Source organism: Bos javanicus, chromosome 1 (genome assembly GCF_032452875.1).
Source record: "Bos javanicus breed banteng chromosome 1, ARS-OSU_banteng_1.0, whole genome shotgun sequence".
Lineage (NCBI taxonomy): Eukaryota > Metazoa > Chordata > Mammalia > Artiodactyla > Bovidae > Bos > Bos javanicus.
This window is the reverse complement of record NC_083868.1, coordinates 57,292,064-57,316,918: the sequence shown is the minus strand read 5'-3', so window position 1 is coordinate 57,316,918 and position 24,855 is coordinate 57,292,064. Positions and strand designations below refer to the sequence as shown.

At 37.4% G+C, this 24,855-nt stretch overlaps 1 protein-coding gene and 1 long non-coding RNA gene across 5 annotated transcripts in view; one reads left to right on the top strand and one right to left on the bottom strand.

Moving 5' to 3' along the window:
• LOC133232625 (uncharacterized) overlaps positions 1–14,989 on the bottom strand; it is a 36,548-nt gene extending 21,559 nt beyond the window's left edge. The window contains exon 1 of the long non-coding RNA XR_009731414.1: positions 14,899–14,989. This is a non-coding gene — a long non-coding RNA (uncharacterized LOC133232625). The remainder of the gene's footprint in view (positions 1–14,898) is intronic.
• The window catches only part of SLC9C1 (solute carrier family 9 member C1), a 128,507-nt gene that overhangs the window by 10,497 nt on the left and 93,155 nt on the right, over positions 1–24,855 (top strand). For all 4 annotated transcript variants that reach the window (XM_061391820.1, XM_061391904.1, XM_061391989.1 and 1 more), the window contains exons 5-7: positions 7,497–7,662; positions 14,446–14,574; positions 20,619–20,780. In XM_061391820.1, the coding sequence (XP_061247804.1) occupies positions 7,497–7,662; positions 14,446–14,574; positions 20,619–20,780 (457 nt within the window). The remainder of the gene's footprint in view (positions 1–7,496; positions 7,663–14,445; positions 14,575–20,618; positions 20,781–24,855) is intronic.

The window sequence follows — 24,855 nt, the reverse complement described above, 5'->3', positions numbered from 1 at the left end:
CAGGTGTTATTTTCAATAATATTATTTACTCACAAACTACTACATGTTATATATGTTCAGGTTTTTCTTACATTTTAAAAAACTTAAAAAATTTTTTCTTACAAAAATTCTTTTTTACATTTAAAAAACTATTTTGAGATATAATTTACATGCAGTACTGTGCATACATTTTGAACATACAGTTTGATGAGTTTTGACAAATACCTGTGTAACCATCACCCAATCCAGATAAAAAATTTTCATCAACCTAGAGAATTCCCTCCGAATTTCTTTGAAGTCAGTCCCTTACCAATGTATCAGTGAGGCAATCCCTAATCCAACCTTTTTTTTTTAATGATTCAATTTAATTTGATTTATCTTAGAAATTTGTCCAAATATTGATGCGACTTTCAGCATAGACAGTAATTTGCAAGGTCATGGGGTACAAGTAGAAAGACTAATTTTCTCATTATTTGTTATTTCCATATACTACATTTCTTTTGAATATTAATTAATAATCAGAAAAAAAGTAGGATATGGTTTCTATAGCTTTATTCTTAAAGTCTCAAGTAGATGCCAGGTGAAAAAAATTATATAGTGACTTTTACAGGCATTATTTTCAAAAATCATTCCTAAGAAAGATAAATTATATTCAATCAAATTGATTTTTAAAAATCCATTACGTATTGTTTTTCGCTGGTTCTTCAATAATTACATAATAGTTTCATTGTCTTCCATGTATGACTTAGATTCATGATCAAAAATAATAAATCTCTGCTTTGGTACCAATGTAGTTTTCTTTTTTCTAAAAGTTTTTATTTTTGATAAAGTCCAATTTGTCCAAATATTGAAAATTTTTTCTTTTAGAATTTGTGTTTTTATGTCATATTAAAAAATTATTTCCTAATTCAATGTCACTAAGATTTTCTCTTATGTTTTCTTCTAGAAGTTTAATAAGTTTAGATTTCACATTTAGGCCTATGATCTAATTTGAGCTAATTTTTTAATGACATGAGATGCATGTTCAGTTTCATTTTATTTTTTCATTTGGACTTTCAATTTTTACAGAATCTTTTTTTTCTTCAGTTTTATTGCGATATAATCAACTTGGATCACTATATAAGTTTAAGGGTACAGCATAATGATTAATATTCATCATGAAATAATTATAATAAGTTCAGTGAATATCCATCATTTCATGCAGTTACAAAATTAAAGAAATAGAAAAAATATTTTTCTTTGTAATGAGAATTCTTAGGATTTACTCTCTTAACAACTTATATAACTTACAGCAATGTTAATCATATTTATCATGTTATACATTATATTCCTATTACTTGTTTATCTCATAATTAGAAGTTTGTAAGTTTGTATCTTTGTACTGTCTTCATCCAATTCTCCTTCTCACTTCCCCTGTGGTTACCACTGTCTCTGGTAACCACAACTGTGGTCTCCTTTTCTATGAGTTTGTTTGCTTATTTACTTATTTTTGAAGTATAATTGACCTACATCACTATGCTAATTCCTGTTATACAACATAGTGATTCAATATTTATATACTTTTCGAAGTGGTCATCACAATAATTCTAGTTACAGTATGTCACCATACAAAAATATCAGTTTTTGACTGTATTCCCCTCACTGTACATTTCAAACCTGTGACTCATTTGTTTTGTGCTGAAGGTTTGTACTTCTTAATCTCCCACAGCTATTTCTTTCCTTCTCTCAATCCCTTCTCCAGGTGGTTACCTGTTTGCTCTCTTTATGCTTCTGTTTCTGTTCTGCTGTTTGTTCACTTAGCATACTACCCTCTAGGTCCATCCGTGTTGTTGCAAATGACGAGATTTCATTCTCTTTTGTTGCTCAGTAGTCTTCCATCGTGTGCATATGTGTGTATACCTCATCTTCTTTATCCACCTATCAATGAACATTTAGGTTGCTTCATATCTTGGCTATTGTAAATAATGCCGCAATGAACATAGAGTGCACATATTTTTTTGAATGAGCATTTTCATTTTCTTTGTATGAATACCCAAAAGTGGAATTGCTGGATTATATGGTAGTGCAATTTTTAATTTTTTGAGGAATCTCCATGTCTTTTTTCCACAGTGGCTGCACCAATTTACATTTTGCAAATGGTTCATGAGGTTTCCCTTTTCTCTACATCCTCACCAACACTTGTTATTGGTTGTCTTTTATCATAGCCCTTTTGATAGATGTGAGGTGATATCACATTGTTGAAATCAGGGATTTGCATTTCCCTGATGATTAGTGACGTTGAGCGTATTTTCATATATCTATCGGTCACTTGTATGTCTTCTTGGGAAAAATGACTATTCTGATCCTTTGCCCATTACTTAATGGGGTTGTTTGCTTGTTTTTGATGTTCAGTAGTATGAGTTCTTTGTACGTTTTAGATCTTAACCCCTTATTGGGTATATTGTTTGCAAATATCTTCATCCATTTAGTAGGTGACCTTTTTCTTTTGTTGATGATTTCCTTCACTATGCAAAAGCATTCTAGCTTCACGTAGTCGCATTTATTTACTTTTGCTTTTGTTTTTCTTGCATAAAGAGACAAAGCCAAAAAAAAAAGATTACTAAGATTGATGACAAGGATCTTACTATCTATGGTTTCTTCTGGAAGTTTTCCACGTGTTTAGTCCATTTTGAATTTATTTTTGTGCAGGATGTGAGAAAGTAGTACAGTTTAATTCTTTTGCATATAGCTATTCAGTTTTTCAACACTATTTATCAAATAGGCTGTCTTTCCCCTATTATATATTTCTTCCTCCTTTGTCATAGATTAACTGACCAAAGATTAATTGCATATACAATAATTATCTTTTTCCTTTTCTCAGGTTAGGGAAGTCTTCCCCTGTTATTTCTTTAAATATATCCTCTGTCCCTTTCTCTCTCTCTCTTCTCCTTCAGAGACTATTATGCTAATGTTAGTATGTTTAATGTTCTTTCAGAGATCTCTTAAACTGTCCTTTCTTTTTGTGTGTTTTTCTTTTTTGTGTTCGGCTTCAGTGATTTCTAGTACTCTGTTTTCCAGTTCCCTGCTCCATTCCTCTGTATCTTCTAATCTACTGTCGATTACTTCTGCTGCTGCTGCTAAGTCGATTCAGTCGTGTCCGACGCTGTGAGACCCCATCGACGGCAGCCCACCAGGCTCCTCTGTCCCTTGGATTCTCCAGGCAAGAACACTGGAGTGGGTTGCCATTTCCTTCTCCAATGCATGAAAAGTGAAAAGTGAAAGTGAAGTCGCTCAGTCGTGTCCAACTTTTAGCAACCGCATGGATTGCAGCCCACCAGGTTCCTCCGTCCATGGGATTTTCCAGGCAAGAGTACTGGAGTGGGATGCCATTGCCTTCCCCGGTTGATTACTTCTACTGCATTTTTAATTTTAATTATTACATTCTTCATCTCTGATTCTTCTTTATACTTTCTAACTCTTTGTTAAAAACTTCCATCTTCTCACTCTATTCATTTAATCTTCTCCTGGATTCTTGGATCGTCTTTATCAGGTAGATTGCTTATCTCTACTTCACTTAGTTCTGAGCTTTTATCTTCTTCCTTCAAATATATATTTGGAACATACTCCACATGCTTCATTCTGCCTAATATACTATCTTATTTATATGTATCTGATAGGTTCATCGCATTTTCCAACCTTGGGGAAGTGGTCTTTTTTAGGAGAAGTCCTCTGTGCCACAGTGACACACTCCCCTCTCTTCACCAGGGCTACATCCTCTAGGGGTTCTTCTTACATGAGCTACATGGGTCCATCTCTTGCAGCAGGCTGACCACCGTGGAAAGTCTGATAGATGTGGCTGGCCCCAGTTCAGTTGGTTTCTAGGCTCTGCCTTGTGTGGATGCTGCCAGCTGCTGGTGGGAAGGGCCTGGACTCAGGCAGCTGGCTGCAGATCCCTGGGGGGTCCTGGGGCTAGGGCTGGCCCACTGGTAGGCAGAGCTGTGTTCTGGAGTGGGTTTCTGTGGGACCAGGGATCCTGTATCTAGTGTCTACCTGCTGGTTGGTGGGTCCAGTTCCTGACACAGCTGATTACAGGGCCTGGGGTGCTCCAAAGTTCATGTTGACCTGTTGGTGAATAAGGCTGAATCCCAGGGGTGGGCAGCTGAGGCATAGAAAGTGTCTTGGAGCTGGTATCAGCTTGATGATATGCTGGGTGGTGGGGGTGCCAGGGCTACTATTGGCCTGCTGATGGGCAGGGCCATGATCCAGGGGGGCACCTGGAGCAAGTGCTGTCCTGTTCATCTGGATGGCTTTGGTGCTCTTGTGGTTCCTGGGTTCATGTCTACCCACTGGTGGGTGAGGATGCATCCTGGAGCTAGTGCCAGCTTGATGGTGGGTGAAACTAGGTTCCTCCAGCTGACTGTAGAGACCCAGAGGATCCTAGGACTAGTGCCAGTATATTGATATATGGGGTTGGATCCTAGCCTTTTTGATGAACAGGGCTGTGTCCCAGGTTAGCTGTACACTCAAGGAGTCTTAAGGAAACTAGCCTACGGGTAGGCAGAGCTGTATCCTCACCCAGGTAGCTGCTTGTCCTGAGGTGTTCCAATACTTTTTCGAACAAGCAGGGCCAGATTCTGCAGATTAATAAGCTAGACGAAAGATTCCAAAATGGCACTTGCCAGTACCAGTGTCCACGTGGTAGAACAAGTTCCCCGAAATGGCTACCAGCTATGTCTATGTCTCTGGGGCATCATTCCACTCTGAAAGACTTTTCAAGATCAGCAGGTGGGTCTGACCTTGGCTCCTTTCAAATTATTGCTTCTGCCTTGGGTCCCAGAGCATCTGAGATTTTGTGTGTGCCCTTTAAGAGTGGAGGTTCTATTTCTCACAGCCGTCTGTCTATCCCAAAAGCAAGTCCTGCTGGCCTTCAAAGCCAAATGTTCTAGTGATATCATCATCATGGTGCAGTACCCCCAGCCCGGGGATCCTGACGCAGGGCCTGGACTCTTCACTTCTAAGAGAGAAACTCTGCAATTGTAATTCTTCTAGCTGTGGCTCACTCACTGTGGATATGGGTCTTGACTCCATAGTGTTTCTGGCTCCTCTTCCCATCTTATGGTGTGTTTTCTTTTCTTTTTTTTTAATATAGTTGATTTAAAATATTATGTTAGTTTCAGGTATACAATGTAGTGAATCCATATATTTTGAGATTAAAAGATGATGGCTATAATTCTCTGTGCTATACAATATGTCTTTGTTGCTTATTTTATACATTCTATCAACCCCATACACTTAACTTGTCCCTACCTCACTTACCTTTCCCTTTTGGTAACCCCTAATTTGTTTTCTATATCTATGAATCTATTTCTCTTTTGCATATATATTCATTTGTATTTTTTTTTAGATTCCACATATAAATGATATATAGTATTTATCTTTCTCTGATTGATTTCTCTAAGCATAATGTTCTCTAAGTCTATCCACATTGCTGCAAATGGCAGAATTTTATTCTTGCATTGATTGTATAGTGGTGAGCATAGCTGCCTTCCATTCTTTTTATGGCTGAATAATATTCTATTGAATATAAAAACCACATCCCCTTATCTATTCATCTGTTAATAGGCACTTGAGTTGTCATGGTTTCTTTATATCTTTAGTTGTAGATCTTTCTCCTAGTCTTATGGCCTTTCTCAACAATAGCTACTGTTTTAAATAGGAATGAGTAATCAGTATACTGTTGGCTGTATATGAAATACATTATTGCTGTTAACTGTAGTCACCATACTGATATTATGCCCCTATGCTTTACTTCCGAGAAGGCAATGGCACCCCACTCCAGTACTCTTGCCTGGAAAATCCCATGGACCGAGGAGCCTGGTAGGCTGCAGTCCATGGGGTCGCTAAGAGTCGGACACGACTGAGCGACTTCACTTTCACTTTTCACTTTCATGCATTGGAGAAGGAAATGGTAACCCACTCCAGTGTTCTTGCCTGGAGAATCCCAGGGACGGGGGAGCCTTGTGGGCTGCCCTCTATGGGGTCACACAGAGTCGGACACGACTAAAATGACTTAGCATGTTTTACTTATTTTATAACTGGAAATTGGTGCCTTATGACCAATTTTATGCATTTCACACCTTCATCTCCCAACTAACCTGATTACCTGCCTCTGTCAACCATGAATCTGTTCTCCAAATCTATGAATTTGTTTTTTTAGATTCCACACATAAGTGAGATCATATGGCATTTGTCTTTCTCTGCATAATTTATTTCACTTAGTATATGCCCTCAAGATCCACTTATATTGTGGCAAATGGCAAGATTTCCTTCTTTTTCTTATGACTGAATAATATTCCATATATGTATATATATATATACATAATGCATATTCCTTATCCATTCATCTATAGATGGACATTTAGATTGCTTAATGTTTTGGCTGTTGTGAATAATGCTGTAGTGAACATGGGAGTATATTTGTGAATTCTCACAGGTACTTTAAGGAACAATCAGCATATTTTCCCAAGTCTGTTTGGTCATAAAATCATGCTAAATAGCCACCACAGAATAAGAGAAAATAGAAGGCAACTTCCCACTAGTGGGAAGGCAGAAGGCCAGGTTCCACTTCTGAAATAATAGAATTTTCCTTCCTATCTTTTCCCTGGTCCTCTGCCATTTCCATGCACTCTTTCTATTATTTTGTTTTCTCTTTCCTCCCCTGACCCCCACTCTTTTGTAACCTCTTTCTAAATTTTTTTTCTTTTTTCTGTGTTAATAAACTATGTCTCAGTTTTTATCCATTGTTAAATGTGTATATATATTATACATATGTAACATATTGGAGAAGACAATGGCACCCCACTCCAGTACTCTTGCTTGGAAAATCCCATGGATGGAGGAGCCTGGTAGGCTGCAGTCCATGGGGTCGCTAAGAGTCGGACATGACTGAGCGACTTCACTTTCACTTTTCAGTTTCATGTATTGGAGAAGGAAATGGCAACCCACTCCAGTGTTCTTGCCTGGAGAATCCCAGGGACGGGGGAGCTTGGTGGGCTGCCGTCTATGGGGTCGCACAGAGTCGGACACGACTGAAGCAACTTAGCAGCAGCAGCAGCAGCAACATATAGTATATTTATATGGTATCTACCTTCACAGATACATATCTATATTCAATGTCTTTATCAAGATAATTAAAAATTTGTTTTTTCCTTTATGGTTTGTTACAGGATATTGAATATAATTCCCTGTGCTTTATAGTAGGACCCTGTTGTTTATCTATTTTATATGTAGCAGTTTGTATAAAAGTTGTTTTTTAATTATAATATTTCCTATAACTAGTATTTCTTAGATTCTAAGACTCTCACTGCAACTTTTTCCCTTATTTCCAGAGTTTCAAGCACATAGTTGTTAAGTAATATAATAGAAAATTTCCCTTTGATGGATTTAATGTGATTCTACATCTTCAGTATCCTGATTTTGCTTTTAAAAATGTAATACAAATGCAATTTGATTTTTCTATCTTTGAAATTTCTTTGCAGATAGTTTTCATTACGGTTCCTGGCTTTCTGATTAACTATACCTTAATCCTTTGGTATCTGGCATCTGTGAATAAATTGCTTTTGAAAACCACCCCATGGTTATTATTTTCAGCTATACTTGTGAGTTTAGATCCCATGCTGACTTCATCTGCTATAAAAGATCTGGGTAGGTATATTTCTCTCTTTTCCTATATTTAAAATATATTCCGTGTTTAAATTGTCTAGTTTTAAGATCTTTGTTCATTATAGCTTCTTACTATGTGAAGTGGGGTGCTGGGACACTAAGGTTTGAGCATAGAGATTCATTTGGTGATTCTTAGAATAGGATGAAATGCCAGTGGTGGGCTTACTTAGTATTTTAAGTCTTACATTCAGTTGTGGAATGAAAGTGAAAGTGAAAGTCGATCAGTCATGTCCAACTCTTTGTGAGGGCATGAACTATACAGTTCATGGAATTCTCCAGGCCAGAATACTGGAGTGGGTAGCCTTTCCCTTCTCCAGGGGATCTTCCCAACCCAGGGATCAAACCCTGGTTTCCCACATTGCAGGCAGATTTTTTACTAGCTAAGCCACAAAAGAAGCCCAAAGAAAATAATCTGCCTTTTGCATTGGCTGGGAATCAATCCCCAGCCTCCCATGTGGCAAGTGAGAATTCTACCACCAATGCCTTGTAAGGCAGGGCATTATTTGGAATGCTTGACTTCATGCATGTGTCTGCCTTGAGCCAACAGAATAGTTATGGAAGCATTATAATATTGTATGTATTTCATGGTAACATTTTTATTGCCCAACACCTCTTTTCTGTTGAAAACGCTGTTCTTTGGATAATGCTATCTGTAAAAAAAAAAAATTATCTTTTAAGTCTTTGTCACCATTAAGACCAAAATTCTAAAGAGTCAAAAACAATAAAATCATTAATGATATAGTGTTTTCAGTGTGCACTGTTTTAGGAGAAAGAAACCTCTTTTGAAAAGTAAAATACCAAGTCAGTGTAACCCAGAAAAAAAAAAAATGCTAAGACTCACATTCAAAAAAAAGGAAAAATTACCTAATTTATGTTTGCTTGACTATTTTTTATAATGAGAATGGAAACATTTGTTTTATAATAGAATTTTAATGTGGCACATACATGCATACACACCCTCACAAGAACACTTTTTAATGGACAGTTAAAAAGGAAAGAGCTATCTGAGGCAAGTAGAAGGAGAGTAGGGGAGAAATATCAAGTGTATCTATATGAATAAAGAAAAGTCAGATCTTTAAGACAAGGAGATTAAGATTGTATCAGCATCTATCCCCCAACCCTGCTGCTATGGGACTCTGTCAATTCCTGCTCCTTTTCATACTCATAAGATTTGGAGGAGTTCTGTACTACCTGAGAGAATTCCATAATCCTCTTAACTTTATAATCTTAGAGTTTATAAAGTCAAACCATTGACTTCCTGGTTTACCATTGTTGAATTTAAATCATTTCTTTGGATTTACTTACAAAGTTATTCTTGTAATCTTTGGTCATCTTGCCGTTACTTTTGGAATTTTGCTTTTCTCCTCATTTTGCATCATTTTTAAAGTATAAAACATTTATTTTTCTCTTGGAAATATTTTTGCCTGAGTTTTCACAGAAAGACTTTTATACATTTTTTATTTCATTCTCAACAATAAAATCTGGCCAGGCCTAATGTTTGGAGTACATGGATACATTCATATTGTCTTGAGCTTTTTATGATCTATTGACTCCTCTTATGCTCCTTGTCTTTATTTCCAAATATTCATTTTGTTATAGCCCTATTTTCTAAGATGAAATAGTTATACAACAGTATCAGTTAGGGTTTGTTTTTGTCTTTGCCTTTGACTAAAAATAACTCCAAAGGGTAGTGGCTTAAAACTACGATCATTTTTTATTTCTCATGAGTTTGGTAGCTTTGATGGTATGAACTGGGCTCTGCTGATCTTGGCTAGGCTCACTAATGAATTTGCAGTCAGCTAGAGGGTTATCTGGAGCTAAATGATCTAGAATGCCCTCACCCGGAAGATCATTTCTCCCATATTATTTCTCACATTCCTCCAGAAGAGTAGCCAGGAAATTCTGCCATGATGGTGGCGGGGATCTAAGAGAGTAGAAGCAGAAATCTTTCTCAAGCCTCTCCTTGTATAAAGTCTTATTTAAAAAAAAAATCTCTTTGGTGATATAAACTTCAGTCTTAATGCAGAAGGCATGAATGCAGAGACAGGTGAGGAATTAGATCATGAAGGCAATGAGTTTCTACAGGGACAGACTGCCTTGGCTTTGCTTCTTTTCCAGTAGCATACTTACTGTATTAGATTGTGATCAGAAGGATAGGCTGATTGGTTCAAGAAAGGTTTTTACCATTTCCTTAATAATATTTCCTTCCTATGGACATTTTGAAAGTTATTAAAGAAGTTCAGTTATAGTGTTGCCCCACAGGAACATTGAATGGCAAAGAAAGAAAGAAATAATAATTGATAGATATCTAAACTTGGAATAATATCATAAATGGAGGAGATTAAGATGGAAATATATCAGAATGCTCTCCATTAATGGAGTTTGATTTCTAAAATCATTAAAAGTGATGTATGAGAAAGTCAGACAATTACTAATTACAGTCTGACTACCTGGACAACTGCATTAATACTTTGGTTAGTTACCATGGTATAGAGCTTTGGTTTATAAGTCTGCCTTATCCCTCTACTATCATTTTTTTGTCTTGTCTTAAATGCATGGTGTACATATTTATATAGACCAAGGCTCAGAATTAAAAAATAATAAATTTCACATTTTCATCTGTACTTTGAAACAAGAAATGAGAGCTCTAGTTGATCATCTTACATAAAACAAGCTCCCCCTGGTGAATCAGTGGCAAAGAGTCTGCATGCCAATGCAGGCGATGCAAGTTCTATTCCCTTGGAAGATTCCTTGGAATAGGAAATGGCAACCCACTCCAGTATTCTTGTCTGAAAAATCCTATGGACAGAGGATCCTAGGACTCTTAAGAGTCTTTTCCAGCACTAAAATTCAAAAGAATCAATTCTTTGGCACTCAGCCTTCCTTATGGTCCAAGTCTCACATTCATACAGGACTACTGGAAAAACCATTTGTGTGTGCGCTTAGTCATGTCCTAGTCTTTGGTTCCTCTCTCCATGGGATTTTCCAGGCAAGAATACTGGAGTGGGTTGCCATTTCCTACTCCAGGGAATCTTCCCGACTCAGGGATTGAACCCATGTCTCTTGTGTCTCCTACATTGGCAGGCAGATTCTTTACCACTGTGCCACCCAGGAAGCTCCCTTATTGGAAAAGCCATAGTTTTGACTATACAGACCTTTGTCAGTAAAGTGATGTCTCTGCTTTTTAATATGCTAGGTTTGTCATAACTTTTCTTCCAAGAAGCAAGCATCTTTTATTTATTTATTTAATTTAAATTTATTTATTTTAATTGGAGGCTAATTACTTTACAATATTGTATTGGTTTTGCCATACATCAACATGAATCCTCCACGGGTGTACACATTTTCCCCATCCTGAACCCCCCTCCCACCTCCCTCCCCGTACCATCCCTCTGGGTCATCCCAGTGCACCAGCCCCAAGCGTTTTTTAATTTTATCATCTATATTGATTTTGGAGTCCAAGAAAATAAAATTTGCCACTGTTTCCACTTTTTCCCTATTTGCCATGAAGTGATGGGACCAGATCTTAGTTTCTGAATGTTGAGTTTTAAGCCAGCTTTTTCACTCTCCTCTTTTATGCTCATCAAGAGACTCTTTAGGTCCTCTTCAGTTTCTGCCATTAGAGTGATATCATCTGTATATCTGAGGTTGTTGATATTTCTCCTGGCAATCTTGATTCAAGCTTGTGATTTATTCAACCCAGAATTTTACATGATGTACACTGTATATAAGTTAAATAAGCAGGGTGACAACATACAGCCTTTGAGATACTCTTTTCCCACTTTTGAACCAGTCTGTTTTTTCATGTCCAGTTCTAACTCTTTCTTCTTTACTTAAATACAGTTTTCTCAGAAGGCAGATTAGGGGGTCTGGTATTCCCATCTCTTTAAGAATTTCCACAGTTTGTTGTGATCCAGAAGTCAAAGGCTTAGCAGAAACAATGAAGCAGAAGTGGATATTTTTCTGGAATTCCCTTGGTTTTTCTCTGACCCAATAAATGTTAGCAATTTGATCTCTGGTTCCTCTGCCTTTTCTAAACCTAGCTTGTATATCTGAAAGTTCTTGGTTCATGTACTGTTGAAGCCTAGCTTGAAGGATTTTGAGCATTATCTTGCTGGTATGAGATAAGCGCAATTGATGTATGGATGTGAGAGTTGGACTGTGAAGAAGGCTGAGCGCCTAAGAATTGATGCTTTTGAACTGTGGTGTTGGAGAAGACTCTTGAGAGTCCCTTGGACTGCAAGGAGATCCAACCAGTCCAATCTGAAGGAGATCAGCCCTGGGATTTCTTTGGAAGGAATGATGCTAAAGCTGAAACTCCAGTACTTTGGCCACGTCATGCGAAGAGTTGACTCATTGGAAAAGACTCTGATGCTGGGAGGGATTGGGGGCAGGAGGAGAAGGGGACAACAGAGGATGAGATGGCTGGATGGCATCGCTGACTCAATGGACGTGAGTCTGAGTGAAGTCCGGGAGTTGGTGACAGACAGGGAGGCCTGGCGTGCTGCGATTCATGGGGTCGCAAAGAGTCGGACACGACTGAGCGACTGATCTGATCTGATTTGATGGTAGTTTGAACATTCTTTAGCATTGCCTTTCTTTGGGATTGGAATGAAAACTGATTTTTTCCAGTCCTGTGGCCATCCTTGGGTTTTCCAAATTTGATAGTATATTGAATGTGGCACTTTAACAATATCATCTTTTAGGATTTTAAATAACTCAGCTGGAATTCTATCACCTCCAATAGCTTTGTTCATAATAATGCTTCCTAAAAGTTCACTTAGAGTTCACACTCCAAGATGTCTGGCTGTAGGTAAGTGACCACACCGTCATGTTTATCTGGGTCTTTAAGACCTCTGTATATTCTCGCCACCTCTTCCTAATCTCTTCTGCCTCTGTTAGGTCCTTACCATTTCTGTCCTTTATCATGCCCATTCTTGCATGAAATGTTCCCTTGGTATCTCCAGTTTTCTTGAGTGAAGTAAGCCAGAAAGAAAAACACCAATACAGTATACTAACGCATATATATGGAATTTAGAAAGATGGTAACAATAACCCTGTGTACGAGACAGCAAAAGAGACACTGATGTATAGATCAGTCTTATGGACTCTGTGGGAGAGGGAGAGGGTGGGGAGATTTGGGAGAATGGCATTGAAACATGTAAAATATCATGTATGAAACGAGTTGCCAGTCCAGGTTCAATGCACGATACTGGATGCTTGGGGCTAGTGCACTGGGACGACCCAGAGGGATGGTATGGGGAGGGAGGAGGGAGGAGGGTTCAGGATGGGGAACACATGTATACCTGTGGCGGATTCATTTTGATATTTGGCAAAACTAATACAATTATGTAAAGTTTAAAAATAAAATAAAATTAAAAAAAATAATCTTTCCCATTCTATTGTTCTCTCTATTTCTTTGTATTGTTCAGTTCAGAAGACTCTCTTATCTCTACTTGCCATCTCTGGAACTCTGAAATCGATTGGGTATATCTTTTCTTTTCTCCTTTGCTTTTGGCATCTCTTCTTTTCTCAGCTATTTGTAAGGCCTTCTCAGACAACCATTTTGCCCTCTTGCATTTCTTTTTCTTGGGGATGGTCTTGATCCCTGTCTCCTATACAATGTCATGAACTTCCTTCCATAGTTCTTCAGGCATTCTATCAGATCTAATCCCTTGAATTTATTTGTCACCTCCTCTGTACAATCATAAGGGATTTAACTTAGGTCATACTTGAATGGTCTAGTGGTTTTCCCTACTTTCTTCAATTTAAATCTGAATTTTGCAATAAAGATCTCATGATGTGAGCCACAGTCAGCTCCAGGTCTTGTTTTTGCTGACTGTATAGAGCTTCTCCATCCTGGCTGCAAAGAATATAATGACTCTGATTTCGATATTGACTATCTGGTGATGTCCATGTGTAGAGTCATGTCTGGTGTTGCTGGAAGAGGGTGTTTGCTACATCCAGAGTGTTCTCTCAGCAAAACTCTATTAGCCTTTGTCCTGCTTCAATTTGTATTCCAAGGCCAAACTTGCCTGTTTTTCCAGGTATTTCTTGACTTCTTACTTTTGCATTCCAACCCCCTGTGATGAAAAGAACATCATTTTTTTGGTGTTAGTTCTAGAACGTCTTATAGATCTTAATAGACTGTTTGAGTACAGCTTCTTCAGCATTAGTGCTTGGGGCATAGACTTGGATACTGTGATGTTGAATGGTTTGCCTTGGAAATGAACTGAGATCATTCTGTTGTTTTTGAAGTTACACCCAAGTACTGCATTTCATACTCTTTTGTCAACTATGAGGGCCACTCCATTTCTTCTAAGGGATTCTTGCCCACAGTAGTAGATATAATGGTCATCTGAGTTAAATTCACCCATTCCTGTCCATTTTAGTTTGCAAGAATACTGGAGTGGGTAGCCATTCCCTTCTCCAGGGAATCTTCTCAACCCAGGGGTTGAACCCAAGTCTCCTGCATTGCAGGCAGATTAGTTACCATCTGAGCCACCAGGGAAGCCCTTTCTTTGATGCCTAATCAACCACAATTAATTTGGTACTTACTCATAATGATCTAGGCTTGTAAGTTAATACATAATGAAATCTTCTTGAACAGATTTTACAAACATGACTAACGTATATTTAAGTATGTAGAAAAAGTACATGATATAAATCCATGGCTGAAAATATCATTCTACTTGTTGATAAATTCTGTTCTTTAATATTTATGAAAATTTTTCCCTCCTTAAAAAAATTTTTTTCCCTCTGTAGGTCTTTCTAGAAGCCTCGTCAGTTTAATTAATGGAGAAAGTCTGATGACCTCTGTAATGTCTTTAATTACATTCACTGTTATTGTGAATATTGACCTTAGCTTGCACAAAAATACGATCCAGTCCTTAGGTAAGAACCTATTTTTTCCTAATTTTTTAAAAATTAGAATCCCATATTTTCTGAAATCTTAATTTCTTAAAACTAGAATACTGTATTTTCTGACCTCTGACATGGATTTTATAATACCAAAATTACACTTATGCAAACATAATCATATTAGTATAATTATTGGCCATTTACAAAGAGGTAACAAACATCCCTTATTTAATATTGGTTATGGTTTTGTTGTGAGGCTAAGTTGGGACTTTTCATGAGGATGCCTATAGAAGCAACATTCCTCAGACCTAGACTGAACCAGAATTATTGATAACAAGAGTGAGAGAATTTTTTTACCTGCCAAAGATGAACTCAAAAGATGAGTTGAGTAGAGAATCCAACAGTGCCAAGGGGAGGTGTCTTCCCTTCCCTTTACTCTGTGACCATCTCCCTGCAGGCAACACAGAAAGCTGTCAGCTCAGGGAGAAAGTGTGAGTTATATGGCCATCTACAGGGCCTGAGCACAGTGCTTGTAAGCAGAGAGATTTTAAAATGTCTAGAAGTTCATTTGCCACATTCAAATAGTCCTGAACCATACGTATTTTGTGCTTTATCATGTGTATGTGCATGCATGTGTATATAAGGTAAGTGATGTATGCACACTGCAATGAGTGATTATAAAGTATACAGATGAGTAATTATGACTTGGGACAAAAAATACAGTTGTCAGAACTCCTGTGAGCATCTTATATACCCCTTCCTAATCAAAACCTCATCCTTTCAGTAGTTTAGAGTGTAGTCTCAACAAAATTGGAAATAAAGAAGTTATAATTGACACCACAGAAACACAAAGGACCATAAGAGGCTACTTACTACAGGCAACTATATGCCACTAAAATGGACAAATTCTTAGAAAGATACATTCTCCCAAGATCAGACCAGGAAGAAATTGAAAATATGAATAAACTGACTACAAGTACTGAAATTGAATCTGTGATTTCAAAAACCAAAGAAACAGAAGTCCAAGACCAGATGGCTTCACAGGTGAATTCTATGGAACATTTAGAAAACAATTAACACCTATCCTTTTGAAACTATTTCAAAAAATTACAGAGGAAAGTACACTTCCAAACTTACTCTGCAAGACCACCATCACCCTGATACCACAACCAGACAAAGATACTACAAAAGAGAGAAAATTACAGACCAATATCACTGATGAACATAGATGCAAAAATCTCAGCCAAACAATAGCAAACCAAATCAAGCAATACATTAAAAAGGTCCTATCAGTTCGGTTCAGTTCAGTTGCTCAGTCGTGTCCGACTCTTTGTGACCCCATGAATCGCAGCACGCCAGGCCTCCCTGTCCATCACCAACTCCCGGAGCTCACTGAGACTCATGTCCATCGAGTCAGTGATGCCATCCAGCCATCTCATCCTCTGTCGTCCCCTTCTCCTCCTGCCCCAATCCCTCCCAGCATCAGAGTCTTTTCCAACGAATCAACTCTTTGCATGAGGTGGCCAAAGTACTGGAGTTTCAGCTTTAGCATCATTCCTTTCAAAGAAATCCCAGGGCTGATCTCCTTTAAAATGGTCAACACCGAAATCAGATTGATTATATTCTTTGCAGTCAAAGATGGAGAAGCTCTATACAGTCAACAAAAACAAGACCAGGTGCTGACTGTGGCTCAGATCATGAACTCCTTATTGCCACATTCAGACTTAAATTGAAGAAAGTAGGGAAAACCACTAGACCATTCAGGTATGACCTAAATCAAATCCCTTATGATTATACAGTGGAAGTGAGAAATAGATTTAAGGGCCTAGATCTGATAGATAGAGTGCCTGATGAACTATGGACGAAGGTTGGTGACATTGTACAGGAGACAGGGATCAAGACCATCCCCATGGAAAGGAAATGCAAAAAAGCAAAATGGCTGTCTGGGGAGGCCTTACAAATAGCTGTGAAAAGAAGAGAAGTGAAAAGCAAAGGAGAAAAGGAAAGATATAAGCATCTGAATGCAGAGTTCCAAAGAATAGCAAGGAGAGATAAGAAAGCCTTCCTCAGTGATCAATGCAAGGAAATAGAGGAAACAACAGAATGGGAAAGACTAGAGATCTCTTCAAGAAAATTAGAGATACCAAGGGAACATTTCACGCAAAGAATCACCTTACTCATGTCTTTCTCAAGGCCTGGTCCAGGCCGTGGACAACTACCCAACTTTGGCATAAGAAGCATCTACTTTCAGCCTTGTTTTTTGTATCCAATTAGTTTACTCAAGCCATGGCAGTTTAGAATATCTGTTGTGATCCTAGAACTCCAGTTTAGCAGAACAAGGTACATCCTCTTTAAATGCTTCATATAACCTTTCTGTGGTGTGTGAGAAAACCAAACTACATACATAGAATATTTTCCAAAATGCAGAGTACAAAAAGAAGTGACAGAATACAGTACTCAGAGAGTTTTTACCATAAAACCTGCTGCAGATATGGCCTTCCCATAGAGGACTGAGGTGAGGAAAAAGGAAATGTTTATATTCAAAAGCATCTTAAAAGCTCAAAAACCATCCTTGGGGGAAACTGAGAAATGTAAAGTGTAGTCATACATGCTGGTCAGAAGGATCAAAGTCCAGCCTCTATACCTGATCTAGTATTATGTGCAAGCTGCTCAGTGATGTCCAGCTCTTTGCAATCCCATGGACTGTAGCCCATCAGGCTCCTTTGTCAATGGAATTCTCCAGGCAAGAATCCTGGAATGGGTTTCCATTCCCTTCTCCAGGGGATTCTTCCAAACCCAGGTATTGAACCCAGGTCTCCTGCATTGCAGGCATATTCCTTACTATCTGAGCCACCAGAGAAGCCTGATCTAGTGTTATATGAGGTCCCATTTAAGATAGTAAATACCACTCATATTACTGAGTCCAAGCTTACTCTGCTCACCACATAAATAAATCCAAGAGACAGGTATTGAGGCAAGGAATATGAGTATATTTAGAAAGCTAGCTGACTGAGAAGATGGCAGACTAATGTCTCAAAATAACCATCTTATCAAGGTCTTAATGCCAGGTTCTTTTACAGAACAGGAGTGGGGGGAGGTAAGGGGATAAAGTAAAAGGCCATTAATCTTACAGATATCTCCTGGAATGGCTAGCCTCAGGGAGTGAATGTGTCCATTTTTTCTTTCCTATAGCCATCCACAGGTGGACATGGTCCTAAACAAAGGCATTTTGGTTTAACATTCAGGCAGAGAGGCAGGGTTCCCTGAGGGAGGCCACTCCATATGAACAGTATCCTTTTAATGAATAAAAGTAGTGGGAAGCAATGGTTAAAGTTAAAGAAACAGATCCAACATGGAGTCAGTTCTTCCCTATAACAATCATAGAATTTCAGGGAACTTTATCAGAGATGATATCCACAATATAATCAAAAGAACTCTCTATTCACTGGGGAATGAAAAATAAAGAGACAAAGAAAAATACTTATGTGGAAGATAATTCATTCAATAACCCAACAATTATTTGTTGATACGTACTAAGTGATAGCTCCTATTGTAGGCCCTGATGTTTCAGCCATGAACATAACTGTTCTTGCTTTTGTAGAGCTTGTGCCTCACAATTTTGACAATAATCAATGTAATAGAATTTTGCTTTTGTTTAGGTTTCAGAGGAGTAAAAACTGTTAAGTAATCACTCTTAAAATAGTAATAGTAACAACGACAATAAAACAGAAGGTCTGCTCTAGTATGACAACAGTGAATTTATTTTCTTCACCATTCAGACTTTCTCTGAATTTTTAGTAGAAGAATTCCTCTTAAGAAAGATGTTTGATAAGTTTTACTGGTATTTTATTTATATCCATTGGCATAATTGTGAAACAGTAATTTTTCTAGTATTGTATTGTATTGTTTGGTCACTCAGTCATGTACGACTCTGTGACCCCATGGACTGTAGCATGCCAGGCTTCCCTGTCCTTCACCATCTCCTGGAGCTTGCTCAAACTGAGGTCTGTTGAATCAGTGATGCTATCAACTATCTCATCCTCTATTGTCCCCTTCTCCTCCTGCCTTCAGTCTCTCCCAGCATCACTGTCTCTGCTAATAAGTCAGCTCTTTGCATCAGGTGGCCAAAGTATTGGAGCTTCAGCTTCAGCATCAGTCCTTCCAATGAATATTCAGGATTGGTTTCCTTCAAAATTGATTGGTTTGATCTACTTGCAGTCCAAGGCACTCTCAAGAGTCTTCTCCAATACTGCAGTTTCTTAGTAATCATTATTTTATAACTTGTAATTATTTAAACAGTGTTGCTATATCTTTGAAAGTGTTAGTCTCTCAGTCATGTCTGACTCTTTGTGACCCCATTGTCTGTAGCCCACCAGGTTCCTCTGTCCATGGAATTCTCCAGGCAAGAATACTGGAGTGGGTAGCCATTCCCTTCTTTAGGGGATCTTCCCAACACAGAGATCAAAGTCAGGTCTCCCACATTGCAGACAGATTCTTTACAATCTGAGCCACCAGGGAAGCCCAGAGTCACCAGAGAAGCTCTACTGTATCTTTGAAGTGAACATGTTTCATAATAGAAAAAAAACAAGAAGAGCTATTGTACTCAGAGTTCTTACCTTTTCCTTCTTGTATGTTAGAAGATTAAGAACATTGTAAGAAATAATGGATTTGCTTTGAGGCATTTCCTGGCCTAGTAAATCCATCCAGTAAATATTTTACTCTTTAAGAGCTCTTTTGCTTTTTTAAAAGAGAAAGCATCTTTTAAACTTGGTCTTTTAACTCCAGTTCTCTGCATCTTCTGAAATCAGAGTCAGTATCCAGTGTATGTTTCATTTACAGGAGGCACTGGATTCCTAAAACTATCACCATAGTCAACCCCATTCCTAGATTGAACAGGACCTAGAGTCATTCATAAAATTCTCTCAATTCACACTATCCCTACAAGTGTTAAATTTTTCTGCTTGGCACATCTAGAAACCATGGCTCTCTTTCAGTCATAGGAATGAGACTAGGTAGAGAAGGAATTTGGGTAACCTCAGGCATCTTAACAGTGCCGTCTCTACCAGTGGACATCTATGATTAAGGATTCATAAAAGGATTTTTTCTTCTTCATTTCACCACCTCAGAGCACTGTTCTGGGATTTACTTCCCCAAATTTAGCCTTGTTTTTTGATGTGGTTGCTATTGCTGTTTTCTGTTGGCCATCCTTCGTTTTGGTTTTGTTCTTGCTCTTCTCATATTCTATTGAAGTTGACCCTTCAGGCTTTTCTGCACCTAAGATCCACTTTCATCTGTGATTTAAAACTTTTCTCCTTTCTTCCTCACCCTACAAAGATGAGAAGGACTTCCTCATCCACTGAAAATGCCTGATTCCAGCCATCAATGCCCTCAAGGGTTTAGGCTTCCTGTTTACCTGGGAAGGGCATCATAATGACTGTTGAAAGAAATTTGGCAAAACGTAACAGTATCAGTAAGGGATCAACTATCCATTAGTGTAGTAATTCCACTTCTGGGGCCTAAGGAAGTAATCAGAGAAGTACAAAAATGTATGTATAGAAATATACACCACACCATTGCTTATCGGGAGAAAAACTGGAAACAATGAAATGTCCAATAGTAAGGAACCAATTGGATTGGTTTGGCAGGCCAATACAATACAGGAGATTCACTTAGCTGTGACCCAAAGGCATTCCCCTTTTTTTTTTTAATTTCTTGTGTATATAATTTTAGACGTAGATTCTAAATTCCGTGAAGTTAGAGAGCTCTACTTCTTATTCATTATTGTTTTTCCAAAATGTATTACACATTTTGGAACTAAATAAATATATATTCCTGAATTGGGACTTAAAAAGCTCTTAAACTAAACTGATCAAATTTTATCAATTTAATTGTGACCTTTGACGTTTGAAAAGAAACTCTTTCAACTTAAGAATAAGAAAATACCCTATATCTATCCCAAAGGCTATGAGCTATTTTAAAAGATATGTCAGAAACAAAAGTTGAACCAGATTATCATTTGAAATTAAAAGCACGTACATTCTATTAATTATTTTTTAATTTATTCCCTTTTCTTTCAGCCTATATCATCATGAGAGAAATTTGGTTACATCTTATAGTAAGTTTCTCGTTTGGAATTGTTAGTTCAAAACTGATTCAACTATGGATGTCTACTGTTTTTGGAGAGGATGTCAATCATATAAGTCTCAGCTTTTCATTTCTGTACCTCATCTTTTATATTTGTAAGTAAGGGGACTATGCCTAAAATTAAATAATATAAAAAGGTTCAAATTAAAGATATAAAGATGTGGGAAATATTTACCAGGTAAAAAGCAAAAACAAAAACAAAAAACCACCATGCAACTGATCTAGAAGGAATATTTTTGTAAAAAATTTATCAAAAGACATTAAAAATATTAATGTGTATACAATAGGAAACAATGTACCAAGGTACATAAAGGCAATTATAATAAGAGAAACTTGACAAAACCGTAATTACAAGGAGAAACTTTAACAGGCCTTTCCTAAATAATTTCATAACCAATTGGATTAAAAAAATGACTATGGCTATGATTTATATGAAAACTTAAATGCTTGGTTCCTAAGATATATAGAGAGTTTTATCTTCCAAAACAGAGTGCTTATTCTTTACACATACCTATAGGCATTAACAGAAATCAACTAGACTAGAAGAACATATCAATAAAACTTCAGACATTATTCACCCACAGTGCAATTAAATGCTTACTTCAAAAGGAAGACCTTTAAAGATGAATATTCTAACTGCCTGAATTTGAAAAAAAAAAACTGTCTTGGTAACTCTTAGATCAAGAAGGTAATAAAAATAGAAGTTACAGATCAAGGAAGGCTAATATTAAAAATTCTATCACATTACTAATCCATTTACCACAACTCCGCTCTCACAGAGGTACAGCAGACAATGCTAACCATATCACTGTTTCCTGATACTGCCTCAGAATCACTTTCCATTCATCCCTTTAGACAGCTCTACAAATGATTTGAAGTTGGCATGTGTGATAATACCAACTTCCCAACTGACTCTTTATCTTTCCATTACACTTAAGAATAAGACAATGTTGCCTAGCCTCATATCCATGATTAAAAATAATTCTGGAAGCTCTAGTTAATATAATAAGAAAAAATAAAGTTTATACATATTTTAAAGAAAAAATGGTTGCATTAGTCACAACATTTTAGAGTAAATAAAAACCCAAGAGACTTAATTAATAAACTAAGATAGCAAGGCTCTTTAATGGTTTGATAAAAGATAAATATTTTAAAAATTTATAAATCAAATAGCATTCTTACAAACCAGCAGTAATTAGTTACAAGGGCTTCCCCTGTGGCTCAACAGGTGAAGAATCCACCTGCAATCCTGGAGATATAGGGGATGCAGTTCTCTCCCTAGGTCAGGAAGATCCCCTGGAGAAGGAGAGGGCAACCCATGCCAGCATTCTTGCCTGGAGAATCTCATGAAAAAGGAGCCTGGCAGGCTACAGTTCATAGGGTCAGAAATATTTGGACACAACTGAAGTGACTGAGCACACACACACACAACTAGTATAAAACATAATGAAAATTGAGTCTCTTTACATTGACAAAAAAGTTAGAAAATATCAAGTAATAAACTTAAAATTTGGATCCAAACAGAAAACTACACAAGTTTTCTGAGGAGTAAAAATTTCAGTAGAGACAAAGGAAAACTTCTTTGTAGAAATGCTAGAGCAATAGAATTCATTATTTTCATGTCTCAGAAAGGAAAGGCATAACATAGATATTTGAGGTTTCCAAACCAATCTGGATTTAAGCCAATTAAAATCTAGTGAGTTTACAGAATCCATTAATGACTTAATAAATAGTGACAGAATGATCAGCCAGTACAAATGCATTCACTATGCACTACCTTTTACATACCTAAACCTACAAAGCATATATTTCAGCAAATATAATTTCCTTTAACATCATAAAGTAAGTAAGAATAGCCTCAAGATTAAGGGTTAAAATAAATGATGAGAAACCTTCTTAGATTATACTGTATGGGTGAATGTTATTAATATAACTGTTCTAGAAATTACATGAAGTTCCAAAAAATCTGATACATCCTGATACAATGCTATTATAATTCTAATTATGCTAAAATGTTGTATGTCACAGAAATAACTAAATTTCCTTGTAACAACGCCATTGTAATAAACTCTCATCTGATCTTTAACCATTAAAACAGGAAGATTAAGGGTTATGCTCAAGGAAATAATTTTATTTATTTAATTTTTAAAATTGAAGTAGAGTTGATTTACAGTATTTTATTATTTTCAAGGATGCACTATAGTGATTCAATATTTTTATAGATTATATTCCATTTAAAGTTATTACAAAATAATGGCTATATTTCCTTGTGTGGTACAATAGACTTCCTTGTTGCTTATTTAGTTTATACATACTAGTTTGTATTTTATAATCCCCTACCCCAATCTCCAAAAAAATAATTTAAATTTTTTAGAGTCAAGATGTCTCAATAAATACTTTAGAAAGCAGATAATAAGTAAGTATAAATCTAATGTAAAAAACTTTTACTCTGGGCTGTCAAATAAATGAATATTTTTAAAAGTTATCACAATCTGAATCAAATAATGATAGAAATTTGGAGGGAAGTGAAGTTTTACAGAAAGATTTAAAAAATTCATCTGGAAACATAAACTGTGGGACTATGAATTAATCTGGAAACATAAACTGTGGGACTATGTTTATGACATATGTCATATGGCATGACAATCTATTTAAATGAAGGATTTTTCCTACTAAGTGGATAATAAACATTTAATAAGCCTATAATAATTAAAATACAACTGCTGTAACAGAGGAATACAAAGTAAACCAAATAAACGGATCCATTTGATAAACATGTGCTGTGCTCAGTCGCTCGGTTGTGTCTGACTCTTTGCAACCCTATGGACTATAGCCCATCAGGCTTCTCTGTCCATGGGGACTCTCCAGGCAAGAATACTGGAGTGGGTTGCCATGCCCTCCTCCAAGGGATCTTCCCAACTCAGGGACAGAACCCAGGTCTCCTGCATTGCAAGTGGATTCTTTACCATCTGAGCCATCAGAGAAGCCCAAGAATACTGGAGTGGGTAACCTATCCCTTCTCCAGGGGATCTTGCCCCACCCAGGAATTCAAACCTGGGTCTCCTGCATTGCAGGCAGATTCTTTACCCGCTGAGCTACCAGAGAAGCCTATGGAAAGTGGCATATCTACAATATTCTTTAATATTAAAACAAAATTTTAATTTGTAACTGTTATCTAGAGCAATGTCTGCTAAACATTAAGAGAAAAAAAATTAGCCCATTCCAGAACAGTATTGCTCTACAATCCCTCTTTGGGTGTGTGTTCAGTCATTCAGTCATGTCTGACTCTTTGGGACCCCATGCAATGGGGCTCACCAGGCTCTTCTGTCCATGGGATTTCCCAGGCAAGAATACTGGAGGGGGTTGGCATTTCCTTCCCCAGGGATAATCCCTCTGTAGATTTTCTTAATGTGTGACTTTATGTATATGTATGCTGGATATGAGCTTCTGTGTGTTTACTGGGTACTCCACTCCTACAATCTTGATCCAGTTATCCTAAGCTTCCAATAGACACTCTCAGTTGTGTCCGACTCTTTGCGACCCCATGGACTATACAGTCCATGGAATTCTCCAGGCCAGAGTACTGGAATGGATAGCCATTCCCATCTCAAGGGGATCTTCCCAACCCAGGGATAAAACTCAGGTCTCCCACATTGCAGGCAGAGTTTTTACCAACTGAGCCACGAGGAAAACCCAACCTAAAGATACCTCCTCAAAATTTCTGAAAGTTTCTGGAGTTTTCTTCCTCATAATCTCTGCTGCCTCCTCCTAAATATATAACAATTTCTGCTTCGTGGTGAACTTCAGTGAAGGTGAGAACAAGGGGAGCTCACAGAGAAAATTACATTGTGCAGTTCACAATTCTGAGATCTGACAGCTACCATTATCTCCTCACTTTTCTATATTTCCTGCTTAATTTTTACCACTTGTCTCCTGTATAGAAATTCAGCAAACAGCCTTTAATGCTTGGAGTTGCCTTTTGGGTCTCATACTGTACTCTCAAATAGTGTATCAAATGACTTCTTCTGGCAAATATAGTCCTCTCCTCAATAGAAATTTCAATCAAAATTTTCTTCAAAATTTTACCTGAATTCTTGGCAGTGGAGTTATGGGTGTTCCCTCTTTCTAATCTGCCTGCAATGCAGAAGACCCCAGTTTGATTCCTGGGTC